The 21107-nt window shown below is 38.5% G+C and overlaps 1 protein-coding gene and 1 long non-coding RNA gene across 2 annotated transcripts in view; one reads left to right on the top strand and one right to left on the bottom strand.

Annotated features, from left to right (window-relative positions):
• LOC131989359 (multiple PDZ domain protein) overlaps nucleotides 1-21107 on the bottom strand; it is a 50166-nt gene that overhangs the window by 9497 nt on the left and 19562 nt on the right. Inside the window, exons 18-38 of the mRNA XM_059354549.1 lie at nucleotides 20701-20859; nucleotides 19666-19818; nucleotides 17455-17799; nucleotides 16994-17105; nucleotides 15951-16149; nucleotides 14839-14880; nucleotides 13355-13462; nucleotides 12806-12886; nucleotides 12395-12572; nucleotides 12192-12302; nucleotides 7437-7499; nucleotides 7114-7185; nucleotides 5721-5901; nucleotides 4475-4671; nucleotides 4229-4320; nucleotides 2521-2599; nucleotides 1874-1933; nucleotides 801-896; nucleotides 644-718; nucleotides 298-493; nucleotides 66-211 (exon numbers count right to left, since the gene is read on the bottom strand). Coding sequence (XP_059210532.1) covers nucleotides 66-211; nucleotides 298-493; nucleotides 644-718; nucleotides 801-896; nucleotides 1874-1933; nucleotides 2521-2599; nucleotides 4229-4320; nucleotides 4475-4671; nucleotides 5721-5901; nucleotides 7114-7185; nucleotides 7437-7499; nucleotides 12192-12302; nucleotides 12395-12572; nucleotides 12806-12886; nucleotides 13355-13462; nucleotides 14839-14880; nucleotides 15951-16149; nucleotides 16994-17105; nucleotides 17455-17799; nucleotides 19666-19818; nucleotides 20701-20859 — 2745 coding nt within the window. The remainder of the gene's footprint in view (nucleotides 1-65; nucleotides 212-297; nucleotides 494-643; nucleotides 719-800; nucleotides 897-1873; nucleotides 1934-2520; nucleotides 2600-4228; nucleotides 4321-4474; nucleotides 4672-5720; nucleotides 5902-7113; nucleotides 7186-7436; nucleotides 7500-12191; nucleotides 12303-12394; nucleotides 12573-12805; nucleotides 12887-13354; nucleotides 13463-14838; nucleotides 14881-15950; nucleotides 16150-16993; nucleotides 17106-17454; nucleotides 17800-19665; nucleotides 19819-20700; nucleotides 20860-21107) is intronic.
• LOC131989362 (uncharacterized) lies at nucleotides 5819-14825 on the top strand. The gene is made up of 3 exons (XR_009395949.1): nucleotides 5819-5946; nucleotides 12415-12581; nucleotides 14724-14825. It is a non-coding gene; the product is annotated as an uncharacterized LOC131989362 (long non-coding RNA).

The following is a 21107-nucleotide window of genomic DNA, read 5'->3' as shown; positions in this document are numbered from 1 at the left end:
TTCTGTTTTTAATCAAGTGATACAGCCTTTTTAACAGATTATCATTCATATTATTTGTGTCTTACCAGCAGGGTGTCACAGCCTCCCACGATGCTAAGGCCCAGGCCTGTGCGACCCTTGGAGATGTCGATGGTGGTCTCGCAGCCGGGGATGATGGGACAGGTCGCCGGGTCACAGGTCAGAGTAGAAGGGGTGGACGAGCGACTTGGACCTTAAATACAACAAGCATATGGTAAGCTGATTGATCCATTGTTTATCATTCTGAATAAGAAGTCAAACTCCTAAAAGGGGGCTCACTCATGACTGCTTCAGCCTCTGGCTCCATCAAGGTAGTTGTGGCGACTATAGGCATGCTGGGTAGGCTGGCAAGGACTTCATCGGAGCAATCTCCATCCTGGCAGGTTGACTGGAGAGGGGAGAAGGAGGAGGGGGGCTCATTTGTAGAGAAGGTTAGCTTCACTGGACCTTTGGCATTTCTCAATAGAGAATTGACCTAAAACACAGCAGAATTACTAATCAGACTTCCATAGTTGTCTCTAAGTAATTCTTATGAAAACAACAAGTGTTATTACATAAGGGATCTTAAGCAAATTTGGCCTTTACAGGAAATACAATATGATGTTTATTTCCAAAGATTCTGTACCTTTTCCACTGTGCAGCCTTGTACTGATTCACCATTCACAGCTAAGAGTTTGTCCCCGGGTTTCATGCAGCCCTCCTGCATGGAGCAAATCACAAATCTGATTAGAAATCAACCATATAATGTACACAAACCATTAGCTGCAGTGTGTAACACTTACTTTGCCTGTGTGTTCTGTCACTTCAGATATACTCTGAATCTCAACACCGCTCTCAGTATTTCCCTCCACAAAGTCGATGCCAAGTCCTCCATCCTCCTATTGGTGAACATTAGTGCACATATAGGATAAAATGATTTAGACCACTTACAGCACATCTGAACATAGCATATAGCTTTAATATGTGGTAAATAATAGAGCTGAAAGCAAGCATTGCTGATGAAAATTTTCTCGACAAAGATAATTAGACACAGCTTCTCCTTACATCCTTCACACGTCTGATCTTTTGTTCCCAGTGGGGATTTTTGTGCTTGTGTATTCAAATCAATGAGCTACCCAGATGCTGCTGCATTTACACTGCCATCCCTGTCGCTTTATATACCATATGGATAGTCCCAAACTGGGGCTCCCATCAAAACCTCTTTTATTCACTCATTTCTTTTTCAAGAGTCAGTTCACTGGAGTCACACAACAAATGACCTGTTGTTGCATGTAGTCATGCAGATGTTGTCAGTTTAATCAGGTAAGATTTTGAGATATCCTCCCATGAGACTATATGATGGAGCTGAATGGTTCATTGTATGGTTATTTGTGTTATCAGTGGTGCTAAAAGTACTAAAAAAGACTTTAATGTTTCTGTGCAAACTGTGTTGCTGAGTTTTTCAAATATTGCCTGTCTGAATATGCTGGCAAATAAAACTGAAAATGTCTGCATGACTAGAAAGTAGACACCACCAGGGGTAAAAATCAGTTTAGTTATTTGAGTGAACTGGGCCTTTATGTCCTCTTGGAACTGCTCTTCTCCCATTCATGTGTTGTTTTGTTTATTCATCCTTTCATTCACCAGTATTCTGTCTCTTTTCTCTTTCCTGACAGCGTGTAAGACTTGACTGCTCTTGTGTGCTTTTCTTTTCTTCTTCTTCATACCCCATTGACTTTTTTTGTGTACACCTCCCTCATTATAGCATTGCTTCCATGACTTCCTCTCTATTATTGTCCTTATTATGGTATTTCAAAAGAGCAGGACTGTCCCATGTGTGTGTTTGATGTGAAAATGGGGGTCTAGTGTCTCTCACCTTCAGCTTTATGACGTGTTTTGAAGTATCGGCGTCACCATTAGCAGCAGTTGTTACCAGCTGTGACGAAACAAGCAGCAGTTAGTAGAAGTAAACTCAAAAGTTGTGTTCGTGTCTGTTGGTTAGTGAGACGACAGTACTGAGAGTGTGTGTGGTTTTTGGTTGTCTTGGGAGTTACACACAGGCATGGGAGGTTGGGAACTCCAGGACCACACAAAGAGACTTTTAGGAGCAAACATACATAGAAAAAAAAAACAAAAAAAAAAAACATATATATATATATACATAGAACAAGAAAAATTCTAAAGAAAAAAGAAAAAGGAAGGAGTGAAAAAAAAGTTTTAAAAAATTAGAAAAAAGCAAAAAAGAGAAAAAATGGTTTGTATGTCCTTTTTTCATTGAGGAGTAAAGACACATGAAAACCATTCAGGGGCATGATACAGTAAAAAACTAAATTACACATTGGTCGAGTTAAAGTACTAATAATAGTTTGTGTGAGTTTAATAGCTTGTTATGCAGCTCAAACTTCACTCCCTAACATCTGCATAATGTTTGTCTGCATTTGTGCAATGTGTGTGTGTGTGTGTGTGTGTGTGTGTGTGTGTGTGTGTGTGTGTGTGTGTGTGTGGCCATGTGTGTAGTTATACCTCAGTGTGGGGCTCCACTGTGTCTCCCTCATGTTCTCTCACAGGTCCCACAGCCATCTGGTTCAGCGCCTCCGTGTTCCTGTTCCAAAGAGTCATAACTCACATAAATCGTCGCTCCTCTGCTTTGTGACAGCGGAGCCGTGATTTACGTGGGGCTGATCACAGCGTGTCTTTCAGGGGGTCAGGAAAGGGATGTGAGTCAAGTAGAAGGTTAAGTAGTGCGATTGTGACAAGGACTGTTTGAGGAAGGGTCAACAGTCAAACGTGTCTAACTGATATGTTCCAGTTCCATAATGCATACCTTACCAGTTACAGTTTACACTACATACTCGTTGTTATGAACTGATTTGCAGTTAATGTTTAAGACATAAACATTCACTGCACATACAGTTGAAACCAGAAGTTTACATACACTATATAAAAAGACACATATGCTTTTTTTCTCACTGTCTGACATGAAATCAGACAATCACTTTTCCTGTTTTAGGTCCGTTAGGATTACCAAAATTATTTCTATTTGCTTAATGCCAGAATACTGAGAGAAGGATTTTTTTAGACAATTTTTTATTACTTTCTTCAAAGTCAGAAGTTTACATACACTAACATTATTATGCCTTGAAACAATTTGGGAAAGCCCAGATGATGCTGTCATGTCTTTGGAAGCTTCTGATAGGTTTATTGACAACATTTGAGTTAATTCGAGACACACCTGTGGATGTATTTTAAGGCACACCTGAAACACACTGCTTCTTTGTGTAACATCATGGGAAAGTATACTACTTCAATTAACTGTAGCCTTAAAATGCTTACAGCCCAATTGGGTTATGTATCTTTTTTAAATGTATATTTTGTCTTTGTTCCATATGGAAACCTTTTCCACTCGTAAAACTTGGTTTGTGAAAAAGAAAAAAGATCCTGTGCCTGAGAAACTTTCTCAAAGTAATGAATTAGTATATCTCCAAAAAAAAAGAAACTTTCAAAACAATTACTTATCTAAAAATAATGACTTAGTGTGTCAAAAAAAATGTGATCCTACGTCATTATTTTAAGAAGGTTTATCATTATTTTGAGGTTTATCTTTACTGTGAGATACTCAGTCATTATTTTGAGATGCTAAGTCATTATTTCCAGAAAGTTCTCATTATAATGACATACAGGATCTTCATTTTTTTCATCACGTTGGCAGACAGGGGAGCTTTTTTTTTTTTACCACCACCCAAAAATATTTTTAACTCTTTACAGCTATGAAGAGCTTTTCTATTTGCTTCCTGCACAGAATTGTGGTTGAATAGTACACATCAAAAGCAGACTCAAAATAACGTTGTTGTTTTTTTTGTTGGTGTGTAGATTTAAGAAAAACAGCTTTCAGACTCAAATGTCACCTTGATTAAAAAGCATATATATATTCATGTATCAAGATGTATATAAAGTTATTAAATCACTGTGAAAAGATTAGATTTAAGCTAATAATGTGCTTCCTCTATATGTGCATGAGGAAGAATCTGTTAGTCACCACTGAATATGGATGATAATGCTTCACCTTCAACTGAATAATTCTGTGGCATTACAATAGCTCCCTCTATTGAATTTTGAATAACACTGCAATAGACATAAACTTTTTCTGGTCAGTTTTCATCAGGGGCAGAAAGGAGTTGCCATGGAAATTTATTCATGGAGGCTTAAATAGGAAGAAAGGGCGTTTTTATACCTGACAAAGATGATTTTTACTTCAGATGGAGAGCTCTTGATGATGGAGGATGCATTCTGGTGACTGTGGCCATAAAGGACCTGCCCATTGATCTGACAGGATACAAAAACATAGAATTATATACACTTAACAGAGAAGCACTGATAAAAATGTTTCCGTTCTAGATCATATAACTTTAAAGAGTTGCATGTCAACTGTGTTTACAAACCCTCTAGAGTTAAGAACCATAATCAATACACAACGTACCTCAAGTAGCTCATCCCCTACGACCATACGTCCGTCCCTGCCGGCCGCCCCGTTGGGATCTATTCCCACCACGAACACACTCATGCGAGAGCGGTCCCTGTTCCCTGCCAGACTGAGGCCCAGGCCTGTCTTGCCTTTCTCCAGCTCAATCATGTGTAGGACACCCGGGAGGCTGCCATAGCGCTGGATTATGTTCTCTGAAAGAGGCAGGTGAAGCCGTGGCAGACAGATGTAAGCTGACAATACTGCTGAATAGGGCCAGATTTGTCTTGAGTCTGGGCTTCCATATCAGTCTGTGTCAAAGAACGGAGCAGGTGTTTGGATTGGATGAGATACATAGGCACAAAAAGTAAACGGTAAAAAGTTTTAAATGCCACACTGCTGTTTTTATCTCTTTGTCTCCATCTTGTCTCTATTGTTATCCCTCCCTTCCTCACCCCAGTCCCCTCTCTTCCTCTGTCCCCCTCTCCTGTCTCTGGTGTGTGAGATAGGCACTGTTCAGGCCAATGGGCTCCTGTTGTTCCGGGCTCCCTGCCACTGTTGGACCATCAGTCCTGCGCTAATCTCCACAACTCACCTCCCCGGGCCCAACCTCATCAATCTTATCCCCGCAGGATGGGAACACTCTCTCCCTCACACACACACACACACACACACACACACACACACACACACACACACACACACACACACACACACACACACACACATTCACCACAGTCCCAGGTGTTTGGAGGCTGGAAGTCTGTCCTTTATGCTGATTGCCTGAGTTGAATGTGACTGACTGTGTGACCCAGTCTCCTTGAAACGGTGAGTGGATCCTGCATTGACATTAGAGCATTTGCAGGATGCTAATTGGGACATTGAGTCCTTCAGGTTTTGCTGAGGTACAGTCATCTCAAGCATGTGAATCAGTGCTTTTTACTGTAGAGTCTGAATGGCTCCATGAGCAGGCGAGAAACAAAATGTGCCTTGGAGGACCTCTAGTGGCGGGTAGGTGGTAAAGCATGCCGCAGTCAGTAAATTAATCTGTTATTTGTCTCAATTTATTGATTCTGTTTAGGTCAGGAGTATATAATGCAAATAAATACCCACTGCTTCGTCACGAGTCAAATTCACCCCAAGAATGATCACAAAGCAGGTTTTACTTGAGAGTGAAATTAAAAATGTAACAAAATAGACATTTTACTGTTTTGCCTAACAGAATATATAAATGCATCCTTGGTAAAAGATAAAGTGAACTCACTCCAGTTGTATCCAAACTCATCCTCCACCTCCTCCTCCTCTTCATTCTCCTCCTCTGCCTCAGTAGGTCTGCCAGGAATCTCTGTCAGCGTGTCTGTATCGGTCTCTCCCACATGGGGCACCACTGGCAGGAGGAGGACAGCGCTGGTGGGAGCTGCCTTTGCCGCTTCACGCTTCACCGGCTGTCACGCCACAGATGGAGTTGGAAAATAGTTTATTAGTGAAAGGTAAAGAGAAGGAAGCAGGCTTTGTCTTTGTACTAATCAACTTTGTATTAGGTTTATTGAGATAGGAAGGCACATGAGTGCTGTTGATGTAATCAACATAAGCCATATGCTTGGTTTATATTAACAGCTTCATCAGTTTTAGCCGGTTATGTTAGTTTTAGGCTAAGAAACAAGTACGTGACATGGTTCCGTATATATTTCAGAGGCCCAAATCACAATGGGGTTAATAGGAAAATAGCTTAATTTATAATTAAAAGTATGCTTACTGAGTGAAAGTGTGGCAAGTAAGAAAAAAATTATTGTGATCCATTTCCTAAGTTGTTTTCTCTCCCGTACTAATGACTTAAGAACAGGTGGAAAACAAGGTTAGAGTAAGTTCCTGTGAAACAGATGGGGGAGAAATGTTTTGGCAGGTTAAGATGACTTTTTTGTCATCTGTAAAAAGAGATAACAAAGAGAACACACCTGGAAGAAAACAAAAATGTTGAAAACAGAAAGAGTCCTATATTGAACATGAGGTAGTGGTGCACTTGAAACTTTTTGTGGTAAGTATTAAGGTAAGTAGAAAATTATCCTCCTAACAAAACTTTTCCTTGTGGAATGTTTATGTTTTGGAACGATTATTCTTGCAAAATATTTATTTTTCACCTGTTTTTAAGTCATAAACACAGGACAGAAAACTATTTAAATCCATGCTACAAAAGTTGACAGTTAATTACTTAATTATCATTTAATTAGAACTTGAAATCAAATATTCACCCACAATATATACACTTACCTGGGAAAAAAGAGCAAATCGCACCTGTGATTACCTTAGTTGTTTAAATACAAAATCTTTTTTTATAAACAAGACATGAAACCCCAAAAAAACTAAAATTTCCATTTGCCATTCAGTGGAGTGAGTAACAATTCTGTTGTGTCTGAAAGGGGAGTAACAAAAAGCAAAAGGCAGAAACAAAAATGTTCTGATTTCACAAAAAAAGAAGAAGAAAAAAACACACAAAGAATCCAGACAGATGGAGGAGATGTTAGGACATATACGAGTGTATGCATGTACAGCTTGTTAGAATATATTCAACACATGAACTGTGTCATGGTATATGAACATATCTGTGCAAGCATACACAGAAAGGGAAAGTGGAGAGCACAACACAGAGACCCACAAACCTTAAACGGGGTAGGAGTGAAAGGGTTAGTTGGGGAGAGGCGGAGGAAAAGTCTACTGTGACTGTAACCCTCCTACGGAGAAGAGACAAAGGGCAACAACTTTAGAAGACAGCACATTTCTGACAGATACCTACAACTGTTGATGGACATATGCTAGTGTTGAGTTTGACAACAAATAGGTGAACATTTGAACAGATTCTTATATTTCGAACCTGGTTTCTGTTATGGTGAGCAGCAACACTTTACGAAAGTTGACAGTGGAACAATGACAAATACAAACCACCGCTACAAGCTGTCAGTGGAGGGGAATTGGAAACACCAACCTTGTCCTTGTTGTCCCTTGTCATAGCTGCAGCTCTCTCCTCACTGGAGTCAGTTACCGAGGACTGTGGTGTACAGACAGACATGAAGGTAAATCACTGCACCAGTCGCTCACAATAAGGAATTTCAGATTAATTTGTCATGTAAGGAGAGCTAATTTATAATATTCACATCGGTGTCAACATAGTCAAAAATACTGTATCATCACTAAATCCCATACATATTAATAGGTTTATACAAAGTGTTGTGAAAGGCAAAAACAAGGACCATATGTTGTATCATAAAAACCATCTGTTTATAAATAGTACAACTGAAGAAAGAATCCAGATTTCTTATATAGACCAAAACTTTTGCTTGTTTGCTTTAGCAAACTTGAATCTTGGCAACACCACACACACACACACACACACACACACACAGCCAGGCCAAAACATTGATGTGTTGTGTGAAAAAGCTTATCCCACACCACATGTCTATCCAAGCTTGACCATTTTCTTCCCAATGATCAAACCTAAAAGGTTTTGCCAGGAAGTCTGGCATTTTGAAAAAGTGTGCTTCACATAATAGTATTTGTGTTGAGTGTCGACTGTCTTATCAAGTTGTCATCTTTACATTGGCAGTAAGACATGTTTGAGGGATAATTGGGTAAAATTGGGCCTTCAGAGCTGGTGGCAGGAGGAAAAAAATGCACTTATAGTAAAAGCCTTGACTGTGATTTAACTTGTTTGGTGCAGCAGAAGGACGCCGCAAAGCACAGAAGGAGAGATATAAATAGGGGTACATATGCGAACAGAAGAGGGAAATTTTAGAGTCAAAATAGGCATGCACACACACATATATATGGAGAAGCAGGACAAAAAGTTCAGGATAATAATTTTAGTGTCTGACAGCAGAGGTTTATATGTAAGCCCTGAGAGGCAAGTAAGAAAAACATTCACCTGGCCTTGATTAAGCTATACTAAAATATACTGTCTGATTGTATTTACTGTCCTGGTGTCCAGAAATACTCAAGTCTGATCTAAATAGTTAATTCTTTCCTGTGTTTCTGACTTAAGAACATGTGAAAAGAGGAGAAATATGTATTGCCAGGTGAAAATCAGGATCCTTTTTCAAAGTTACTTGTTTGTTTGTTTTTATCTGTGGAAACAGGTGAAAATCTCCCCTTAATTTCTCTATGCACTCCGAATCAAAATATGAATGATTTTTGTCCTACTGAAAACATGGGCTGGTGGTGCATTAAGCCTCTTGTGGCCAGAATGAGTATTACAACAATAAAGATTTTTTTCCCCCAGCTGGCAAGACGTTTTTCCAACGTTTTGTTGATGAAATTAAATTTTGAAAAAGTAACCTGGCAAAACCCATTTTTTCACCTGTTCTTAAGTCATATACACAGGAAAGCAAGCAATTAAGATCAGACCTAGAAACTGGATCATGTTTTTTTCCCCCACTTCCACTCCCGCCTCTCAGGGTTTCATTAGGTTGCTAAAAAGGAAAATAAAAGTTTGTTATTTGGAATAATTGGTACAAATTTGAATGCAATTCATGGCTATCCTGCCACTAAATAAAATTCACTGGTGTGGTAATACTGCATGTAGACTGAAACCCAATTATTTGAACCCAACACTGCACACACAAACACATGCATGCTTTCTTTCAGCCTTCTTCACTCATGCAGTTCATTGTTAACACAATTTTAACAAGTCAAAGCAGTGCAGGTCAAGTGAAAGACACACCCAGACACTAGCAGACGGACACAGACATGGGGAGGCTTTCTAACCTGAGGGAGGGCAGGTGCTAAGTAGGTTTGATTAGTGCAGCAAAGGCTTGACCCGCGGTGGCTATTTAGCTGCAGAAAGGGCAGGGGCGGCCTCTAAAAGCAAGACACAGGGCCGACAAGCTGACAACATGACGAATATTTAATATGATGGCTGAGCCTTTTGACAAAATTGAATCGGAGGCCGTCTGGGAGGGGAAAAAAAGGGGGAGTGTGGAGGACAGAGGCACCTCAGGTTTTATTTAAATGAGTAACCATTAAAGCGAGCGGCTTCCTTGAGGACAGCCATTCCTCTACATCAAAAAAAATCAGAGCAAAGCCTCTTTCTCTGAAATACTTTAACAAAATGTTTCAAAGATTCCTCCGGGCTACCTTGAGATTATTCACTGCTAACAAGAGAAGGATTTGAAACTTAAAGGGAGACAGCATGGATATGCTATTATACTCTCTAGGTGGACCCCAGTGGCTGCATTTAAAACAGCATTACTGACCTGCCTAAAGCACTTAGAGGTTCATCTAATCAAAATAATATTTTTCAAACTGTTCAGCCCATTGTTATGGATTTCAGTGGAGCTGCAACTCAATAACAGTGACTTTAAAGTAAATTGAAAATGTGTTTTCTTCCTGGATTTGTTTGGTAGACGCAGTCTTGAGCATATTTTGACAGCTGTCTAGCCACCCAGGTACGAATGATTTTCTTCTTTGCTTTTCCATTGTTTACTTGATGACTTCCTTTATAAGATATAGCGATGAAATCTCAATAACCCCCATGGTGAAATTCCATTAAATATCTAGTCAAAATAAGTTTTGAATGTCAGCGTTGCACACCTTCAGCACAGAGCGTTTCTAAAACACTTGTAACAAAATTGATTTTATCATTCACTCACCCTTTTGATTAAAAATATCATTGTGGGTCATGTCATTGTAACATTTAGATTATTCTGTGATAAAAAAAAAAAAGAATAGGATGTCTGGATGTCAAAATAAACTCCCCGCTTCTTTTTCTCCCAAAAGGAACCTCCAATTCTAGTTTGTCTTAATTTCTGTCAATACACACATTATGTGTGTATCAAAGTCAAAGATGCGGTTAAAAAGAAGGACTCAGCTCACAATGTGAGGGAAAGAAAGAAAGAGGAGGCAGGAGAGAGAGTGCAACAAAGATTAACTGTGATGGATAGCTGATGCAACAGAAATGAGAGAGACAAAAAGAGAAAGACAGATTACCTGACGTGTATGATGCGGCATGCATGTCAAAGAGGTGGTGTGTTTCTCTACAGCAGGCGGTGGAGCTGGGTTATATATTGACTCAGGCTGAGAAAGCAGTGCGGAGCATAGATGCAGGTTTGAGGCAACTCATAATGTAGTAGCTGTACTTACACTTAACAAAGGGTATTGACATCTTGAAATGATTTGGTCAGCATTTTGGGAGATGTACTTTAATTTCTTGCAGCGAGATGTCTTTCTCATGTCTGTATACTAAATGTGAAGCTGTACTTAACAGGTGGTCGCTTAACTTAAAGACTGGGAATGAGGAAAAAGCTAATGTAGCCTGTGCCCAAAGGTAACAAAACCTGCTGTGTTAACGTGTAGCTTGAGTAGACAATTTTGCCTCTTGACATCCCCAGTCTTTGTGCCAATTATCTGCAGGTTCATCATTAGCTTATTACTTAGCTAGCAGACAGATATGAGTGGCATCAGTGCTCTTATCCTACTTTTAGTATAAAAAGGACAAAGGGTAACGCTTTATAATAAGGTCCAAAATAACCATTAATTAACAAGTAATAAGGCATTTTTCTCGCTTTAGATCCGGTAGTTGCAAAAAGCATAGTTAACTTATAGTTAACTTATAATAGATGAACAATAAAGTATATTTTAATATCAATAAGCAAACAAAATAAGATTAATAAAGGCATGGCAAAGACATAATGGGTGGGTCATGGGTGTTTGTAATGCCATTATTAACACTTATATAAGCTTATAAACACACAATAATGTTAATAAGCATCTTGTAAGGACTTACAAGGACCTTAATATAAAGCGTTACCGGACAAAGCTTATTTCCCAAAATGTTGTACTTTTGCTTTAATGGTAAAACAAAAACGAGGCCATTAGTATTGTAGTATCTAAAAGAGAAATGTTCACAAGGGATGAATACACCATTATTTTGAGAAATTAACATTATTTTGAGATGCTTAGTCATTATTTCAACATAAATAAGTTATTTGTAGTTACGGGGCCATTACTGTGAGTTAATAAGCCATTTTAAGATAGAATACATTTTAAATTACTAAGTCATTTTAGCTAAAGTTTCTCGTTTTAATGACTTACAGGATCTTTTTTTTTTAAATCAAATTGGCAGAAACAGGCTTGTTTGTTGTTAGCAGCTGGTTGCTTATTTTGCTGTTTTGTGTTGGACATTAGCATACAGTGTTTTTAGGGATTTTTCACTCAAAACAGCTGAACAGCCAAAAACAATATGATCAAATTAAATAAAAATACTAAATATATTAATTACAGCAAGAGTATAATTCTCCATTAACATGAATTCTTGTCCCTCTTCATGTGCTACATTACATTATGAGTTGCTACAACGCTTAATGAGTAACCACAATGTTAAGGCAAGCAAGATGACAATGCAAGTGATTGACTATGAGAGATCTGACACTGGAGCCAAACCAGTTGCAGTCCCAGCAGGAAGCTACTTAGTCATGCTTTAAAAGCCTGAGGGCACTTTCAAACAACAAACGACGTTGTTGAGACGGTGATTTTCAAAAAGTGTCGAAGTTAGAGGTTAAAACTTGCTAATATATTTAATATGCCACACAGTTTGTGTTGCTTCCTTTAAACAATCAAAAGCAAACTGGATTCTACAGAGGTGTTGTAGTTTTTGAAAGTGCCCTGAACGGCCTGTACATGAGGTGAAAATGGAAAAGGAAATCATGACCTTTAGATTATGAGGTAGTGACTAGCTAAATGGACTTACCCTGGGCCTGTGAATAATACTCTGGACCAAGAAGGAGACAGGGTTGCCTGCCCTGCGTATGGCCTCCACTGCCTCCTCGTGACTAGCATCTCTTAGATCTGCTCCATCCACCTGAAAAAAAAAATCAGGAAAAAGACTGTGTCGTGAACTTGCAACCTCCATCTCAAGTTTTTTTTTGTCTGTGACCTGAAATGTTCCTTTACCTCTACGATTCTGTCTCCAGTCTTCAGGGTCCCATTCTGTCCAGCAGGACTGTCCTCCAGGATGTGTTTGATAAAAATGCCCCTCATCACCTCTCCATTGCTGAGCCGGCTGCCCATCCCTCGGCCCCCGACAATACTGATACCCAGGGACTTGCCTGGGGCACGGAAGAGCTCGACTCTGAGGAAGGTACACATGCTAGATTTGAACAATTCTCCCTTCAAAGCTGTGACTCTGGTACTTATTTGATACTGTAACTTTTATTATATGCTGGGGAAAATATTTTATCTCCTATGTTTCTTTGTGTGTCAAAGCTTCAAGATAGTGCCATCGATCGGCCGTTATCCAAGCCATATCTGTCATGGGCATGATGACAAAATTAGATTTAAAGCCTAGATACAGTGTGTACTCACTTCCTGGGTTGGTTCCAGTTGCTGTAAGAGGCACTCTCCTCTCCCTCTCCATCTTCCCGTTCAGGGAGGTTAGGAATATCTCTAAATAGGCAAAAGCAGAAGGAAAGGGTTCCATTCAAATTATTGACAGGGGTTCATTGAGCTCTAGACACAAAAAATGATACATTTTTTTTTATTTAACATGACTTAAAGGTACCCTGTGGAGTTTGGAGTGGGTCCCTGTTTTGTTTGTTTTATGCTATTGAATGACAGTTGGTGGCAGTAACACACAAAGAAGCCTCGAAATGGGCTAACAAAGGCAAAGAAGAAGAAGACTGCTGGCTAGCAAAGATGTAAACATTACACTGGCAAAAATGGGCTTGTTTGAAAAAAAAAAAAAGAACATGCTTATTAGACCTGACAGATACACACATGTGTTTTGGTGAGAAAAAAATAATGTATCCATAAGTGGTTTATATACAAAGAATATCACAAGGAAATATTTAATTTGTTTTGTTTCTAAATTTAATCAAATGGCACAAATTACTGGGGCAGATAAGGAGAACTTACTTTGTATATGGAATTGGGTCTGGAACTGTTTCAGGGAAGACATCTTCTTGAGGTGGCTCCAGGCTGGCCTTGTACTCCTCTAGATACTCTGCTGGAACATATGTAATGCTGAAAACACACACACACACACACACACACACACACACACACACACACACACGGATACATACACATACATACACACACACACACGGATACATACACACACATACACACACACAAATGAGTCAAACATTTCTAAAGAGCAAACAACTTGGCATTCCCACATTAAGACACTCCATTACTCCCCTAAGTGGCAATTATGCCCCTGTTCACTAAGAACTCACATGGCAATTTACCCAAAAATAGAGAAGAACTGGCATTGCAAAGTGCAAAAGGTATGCACGCAACTACCCCCTTTTTCACTGAACAGAACATCTTTTAAATCTGGCTATTTACATTAAGAAACCTGTTTTTCTCAACTCTAGCCAATTTCCCTGTAAGCACAAGAGTGCAGGAACTATTTCTCAAATGCATTCACTCGCCCAAGGTGACATGCCATAATTTCTATACAAGCCCTTGACATGTGACTGTTCAAAACAGATGTTTACCTTCATAAATGTCTGACACAAATCACATCTCCTATCACCTACTGTGTGAACATGTGACAGGTCTGAAGGGCGTATCCATCATTAATTAATGAGCAGGTTACTAATTCATGCTAAGAAATGAGCCAAAAGCTTGCCGACACAATTTGACACCCACTTAAAGTCCCATTTCCAAACAATTCGGAGTGAAGTTGATTCTGAAGGGCACATTAACACATCTAAGTGAAGCTGACAGATCTTCAACAGATGGGTTGATTTGGTTTTTAAACATGACAGCATGCAGACAGAGAGAAAATGAATCTCAGTGAAATAATGAAATGGATGAGACAGTTGAGAGCATCACAGCATGCAGTGAGAGACGTGGTGGAGCTTAAATACCAATTGTTAATATAGAAGCAGAGTGTTAGTAAGTCGGTTATATAAATGATATGAAATTAAACAGAACATTGAGGTAATAATTGAAATATTAGTCATGGAAATTAAGTTATGCAGCAAGTTAAGTAAGTATGTGATGCAGTCAATCAAGATTTATCCAGATATTGTTTTTACAATTCATGTTAAGATGTGCACTGACATTATTCATTGAGACAAATATATGTTGGTTGATTCACAGTGCAACGTAACAGCGTAATTAAAATGTTAATCAATGTATCTAAATAATATTAATAACAGCATCCTTACCAATTAAACTCAGAAATATTTACCTATTAAATTAAGTTGTTGTCATTGTTGTGACTGTCCTCTAAACGGAACTGACTGACTAATTGTGTGTCTGGATAAAGCTCTCAAACAGACTGCAATGAAGCCCGACAGCAGATGGAGAGAATGAGAGGAAGGAAACCAAAGATGGCAGCTTCTTGCCGAAACACCGCCAGCGTGGAAGTTAGTCATACTCACACATAAAATGGGCACAGATCGTCCTCAGGTGCACAAGCAGATCTAGAATGTGAAGAGTTGGCTTTTATGCACCGGAGCTAACAAACTGCCAAGTTTAGTTCAGCAAGCAGAACACTTACGATTTTCTTATACAATTGCTAACTCCTTTAATGACTTTTGCAGGAAGTCCAGTTATGTAACAGAATTTACTTTTGCTTATTATGCTTTTAGAATCACTGAATACTTACTTCCCAGCATTGCTTTGAATTTTGGAGAAGCTGTCATGATGTCGTTATCAATACTCAACACACGCATATTGTTTTCCTTACATTTAAAGGTATACTATGCAGGAATGAAAGCAGATGCTAAATTCACATTTTCTCATTTGGAACAAGCTTTAGCCACTTTGTGATTCACCTCACATTACTTGTGGGGGGGTTTGACACTGTGTCTGCTATTTTTGTAGATTTGTGGCACCAAGAAATGTCCTGAGCACAGCAAAATGAAAAGAAAAGACAAGAGCAGGGTATCTCTTTTCAATTGAATATATGTCACAACGGATTATGAAGTTATTGCTTTCTGTTTTATTTATGTTGCAGACAATGTCCTAACTTAAGGGTATGAATAGACAACAATATTGCATCCATGCAAGGTTGTTAAACGACTATGTTAATGTAATATACTGTGAATCAGAAAACTATGGACAAATGTCAGATTAGATCAGCAGTGTTTAGGGATCAGAGACAAACTAACAAGGTTCAGATTCAAACGTTTAAGTATTTAATCACAATTTTATCTTTGTAAGTTGTACTGTACTACTATTACATTTAGGCAAAAAATGGTTTTGTTGTAGAAGTCTTTTCCCAATCAAGTAGTGGTGGAAAAAAATGGTAGAAGTTTCAAAACTGGTGCCATGTTTCCAGTGCATGGTATGGCTCCACTTAACTGATTAACCTTTTTCTGGTGGAAAACCAAAACACATCAAGTTGAGTCTAGAAGAGCCATACCATGCAGTGGAGATGCTGCATTAGTCATATTGGTACATTTATAAAATAATTATATAATCGTTTGTGGCACAATCATTTACGAGTATCAATAATATGTGTAATCCTGTGCTCACTGCTGTCTCTTACCCCAGGTCCGGTCCAATAAGGGAGTGTCGTCTCAGCATGGCGCGAGCCTGAGCATTGGTCAGGTTGGCTGTGGGTTCTCCGTTGATGGCCAGGATGAGATCACCAACACCCAGACGCCCATCACGACTGATGGAGCCGCCGTGGATTATACTGCGGATCAGCATTCCCAGACCATCTTTCATGGCGCTCACGGTCATCCCTTTGAGGTGGATTATGAGAAACCGTTGCACACAAAGTAAGAATAAATAGTTTAAAACTCTAACACAAGAGACATTTTCAGGACTAATCCTTAACGGAGGAGAACTATATAGTTTCATTGATAATTTCCATTTAAAACAAATGTGATTACCCATAGTGGTTTCAGTTCTGAAACAAGAAGATGTCTTAATATATAATTTTTTTCCTAGAAACTGTCACAGTATTCTCGAATGTGGTTTTGAATTCAATCTCAGTGGAGTAACTTCAGAGCGTTGCATAATATATTTGGAGACCAGTCTATCTCAAACTTTCAAACTCTTCACTTATAGCAGCGTACAGAGGTTCCTCTGCAAAGATCACAAAAATAACATCAGTGTGTTCTATTTAAGAAAGGATTTTGGATTTGAATTCCATGTGGTAAAAACATTACAAATACAAAACCCAAATGTATTATGTAGAAATTTTGAATACAGCATGAAAAAGAAACCTTCAAAGACAACTAAAAAGCAAAGTGAGGTACTGATTTCAATAAGGCACGGAGGGTAAACAGTGTCTTCATAACACCTATTTGTTTTAGAAGCTAGAACTTAGTATTCTCTGAGCCAGCAGCAGCCCCATGGGTGGGTTTTGAAATGCAAATACCCTGTATAGCAATGAAATTACCCTTTCAGACTGGAAAATAGCCAAAAATCTTTTCTATCATTTTGTTTCAGATCTGGCATTCATTAAAAAATGCCACAAAGTAAAGGCCAATGCTCCTTTCAGTCCAGCAACCTCATTCACACTTGAAGAATGAGGAGAAAATACATAAATAAATAAAACAGAGTGAAAAAATTAACACAAACCAAGGCTGGAGTTGCCCTTGACAACTGTGATGGTCCTTTCAAAATTGCTCCCTGAGGTCAGTACTTCCTTGTCACCGTCTTCTGCAGACTCCTTCACACCAGCCTCCTCGTCCTTGATGTGATAATTCAACACAGTTATTCATCAAAGTAAATGAAAATATTAGGCTGCATTCCAAACAAAGCAGGGGTCTCTGGAGAAAAGGTGAGTGTAGCCGGTTGGCTGTGGAAATGAGTTGGAAACAAAAAGGCTTGTGTATATAATGTTTGAAAATAGTCTCACGTCTGACTGGGGAGAGGTTAGATGTTACCTTAAGAAATTATATTAAAAAGATAATCAAGGGTATTTTTTTGAATTTCAAATGCACCTTGACATATCTGTTACGTTCACAAAATACCAATCACCAAATAATCATTACTCTTCTTCCTCCAAAGCTATCATGTAATGAGACGGGCTATTTTACCTTTATCAGAATCTTAATATTTCCAATATCATCAAAAGACATGGGTGGCTCCGTCTGATAGTGGAGGGACTCCACAGGTTCATCCGGGACAGACGATCTGGTCACGATGTCAGCAAACGGACTGTACGAGTTTGAGCACTCCACTTGTTCTTCTATGGATGAGTGCTGTGCCAGGAACTGATCGGAGCTGCTTAGTATGGCATTAAAAGTCGGGACATGACCTCTTAAACTCGGAGGAGTGAAAGAGGCAGACTTCTCCGGGGAGAATGCTTGAGTGTTGTCTGCAAGGCCGGACGGTGCTGCAAAGCAGGGATGCTCATCCAACAAGTCCAGGCGAGCTGTCAGCTGGGGTAAAACAAAGCACAGCAGCTGAATGAACGTTCCCCTCTGATAGTTAGACAATTGCCCAACAGGGGGAATTCATCTTGCTCAGTCGCCATCCCGCCCTCCTTGTAATGAGCCATAGAAAAGCCATCAGTGGCCAATAGAGAGCAGCAGAAATTACTGGTGATCTTGAGCTTGCCATGCACAAAATGTAGTTTTATTGTAACAGCATTTAAGACTTTATTAGAACCAGACTGAGTCGTGATGGATATCAGCAAGCACTTCCCTCTGGGAGCCAGAACAGAAGTATAAATCTTTAGAAAAAAGTTCAAATATGCAAATACAAGTGCTGCTCAATGAGCAGACATGAGAAGTGGAGTAGAACAAGAAATAGGAGGTTTCATTTTAATAAGGTAGTGCTATAAATTTAGCATGAAGTGGGCCGTGACGACTTCAGGTATTCCTATTTTGCAATTATGAAAATAGAAAAGACATTTACAGGCAGCAGTGAAACATATGTAGTTTCTAGTGTATTTCTGCATGGTTTTATAACAGAAAGTTAGGCATTGATGTCATTTTGTGGCTATAGTATACGGTATGTCTATGGTACTAGCTAACTAATAAGTATCCTCAACATTGGCATATTGTGACAAAATAGAAGACGTTTCTGCAGTTATCTTAGGACAGAGTCGGACAGTTTCCTGAATACACTACCTTAGCATCTCTAAAAATTAATTACATATGACATAAAGTCATTATCATAAAAACAATTCATACTTCAAACTTTGGCAGTCACACTCCAGGCATCCTGAGATAAAGCTTAAGATGCCATGAAGTTCATGATTTTTTAAATTACTTTGAAAATTAATCTGTTTCATAGCAAGAAATGATATAATTGATCTATTAAATACATCTAATCTGTTCTATTATTTTTAAAAAGGGAAGAGAGAGCCAAGATAGAGTACCTTAAAAAAGACTTCAAATATATTTTTGTGTGGTCTTGAACAGAACAACCAATGCATGTGCACATGAATGACTGTCTTCGGGGCTAGACACCAGAAAAGCAAGTTGTACGACTCCAATCTATCAATGCACTCATGAGAAAAAGAGCTGTCACTGCTTTATTGACAGTGGCTCGGAGGGTGACTTTGTGGGCTCACTCATTTGGTCTTTAACACCCAGTTGACCTTTATAGGTGTGGGCAAGAAAGAAAAAATACATTCATATTCTTCAAACAAATATCACCTTCGATTCTGTCGGCATGTGTGAAAAAAGCTGGACCACCATTTACTGTCACTGAAGTAGATCTGAGATTTGTCAACAGACTTGTTGCCTCTCTCTAGAGCTTTAAGGAAAAACAGTTCATCATCACAGAAGACTGAGCTGTCTAACTTCATACAAACATTTGCAATCTGTTTTGTGAAATCTCCCAGTACTATAAAAATGCCCTGAGTTGTCCTGGCTGTGTCTGTCCCTCTCGGCTGCCCTATTATAGTATAAATTTCTTAGGAAGGCCCTACAAATAAGGTCAGCTGTGACCTTTGGGAAAGCAGTTTGTGTGCCCCTTGCTCTTCTTTGTTTATTTTCCTTATAATGTAATAACCATTTGGGGAGTTGGTGCTCTTGGGCACCCAGAGAAACAAAAGCAGCCACAGCTACAACCCTCATATAATAACAAAGTCAGTAATGTTGTTACTGCTTTAACAAAGACAACATTTCTCATGACATTTTGGCTCTCGCTAGCAAAAAACAAAGAATAATGACTACATGCTGTATAGCTCATTGTGACAAAGGGCAGTTACTGTTGCAGTAGCATTTAATGAAATAAGGGAATAATTTCAAGTTGTGTTTTTGGTTTCCTCTGCCATCTAAAAAAAATATGCTTACCTTGGGCGTGGATGAGTGCAGGTAATCCAGGTCTGTGCTACAGCTGCTACCATGAAGAGCAATCATGGATGCCTGGAAAGTGTCGTCCTCCATTCCAGAGTAAGTGTGATCTAACACCTTTTCATCAGACAGGTCTGCTTCGCTGGTTTCAATCTGTGATAACAAATGGACGTAGTGTAACCAACAGGGACACAGAACTGACCTTTATTATTATATAATTTGGTGAACTGTCCAATCACTATGTAAGCTCATTTCTGCCATTAAAGAGAAAAACATAAGATGAAAAGTTGTGACGAAAAAAAGGGATTCTGCCATTATGAGGCATTTTTTTTCAAAATAAAGACATAGTACCACAAAATTTGAATCTCAAAATCATGATTTAATATATCAAAGTAATGAGTTAGTCTCTGAAAATAGAGAGAAACTTTTTCAAATGATACTAAGTCATTGTTTTGAGATACTTATTGTTATTTTGAGAAAGTTCTCAATTTTAAGTCAATATTTTAAGAAACTTTCTCATATTTTAAAATTAGTCTTTTTTTCCGAGTTTATCATTATTTTCAGATAGTAAGCCTTGATCTGGAGATAAGCAAGTCATGTCTTTAAGAAAGTGTCTCATTATTCTTAAATTACCATTATATATAAATAAGTGAGTCATTAATTTATGATACTAATCCATTATTTCAAGATAAGTAATTCATTTTTTTGAGAGTTTATTATTTTTTTGGGAGAGTAACTCATTATTTTGAGTTTGTCATTATAATGAATAACAGGATCTTTTTTCCATCACATTGGCAGATATGGGCTTCCATAAATCACATACAGCTATAAAACTAAAATAACATGTGTGTATAACATAATCAATGACATCTATTTGTAAGAATAACGCTAATAAAAGTGTATACATGATCACAAACAATCAGACCTCTCTTGGTCAAATTAAGCAGAAGCAAATATCACAAGTACAATTTGTTTCCAATTTTTTTCAGAATGTTCTGATTGATTTTTCAGTTTTCTTCCCAAATGCTAACTAACCAATGCAGGCTCTGCTCGGTAAACGATGCCCTCAGTCAGTCCTTCTTCCTCTCCTTCTTCAACCAAAATATTGTTGAAGTCAAATGAATGGATGGTGGATGATGAAGTAATTTCCTGCTCACCATATGGGTGTGGAGAGTGGGAATATCCACATATTCCCTAGGAAAGTGGAGAAATTCTTTCAGTGTCTCCAGCTTCACGTAATCAATGTTTTCTATTCTTTTAATGACCAAATCCAGTACAAATAAATTAGAATGAAATGAAAAAAAGATGTTAAAAATGATTGAGCATTTTTTTCTACACTAATTGTAGAGTTAGATATTGATCACGGTGTACAAGTGTTCAAGCTAAGAAACTGCACATTCATGACTCTTTCAATTATTATTTCACAGAAATCTCACTCATAC

This window comes from Centropristis striata, chromosome 17, assembly GCF_030273125.1.
Source record: "Centropristis striata isolate RG_2023a ecotype Rhode Island chromosome 17, C.striata_1.0, whole genome shotgun sequence".
In the NCBI taxonomy this organism is placed as follows: Eukaryota; Metazoa; Chordata; class Actinopteri; order Perciformes; family Serranidae; genus Centropristis; species Centropristis striata.
Note: the sequence above shows the minus strand (reverse complement) of the source record. Positions and strands in the feature narration are given on the sequence as shown.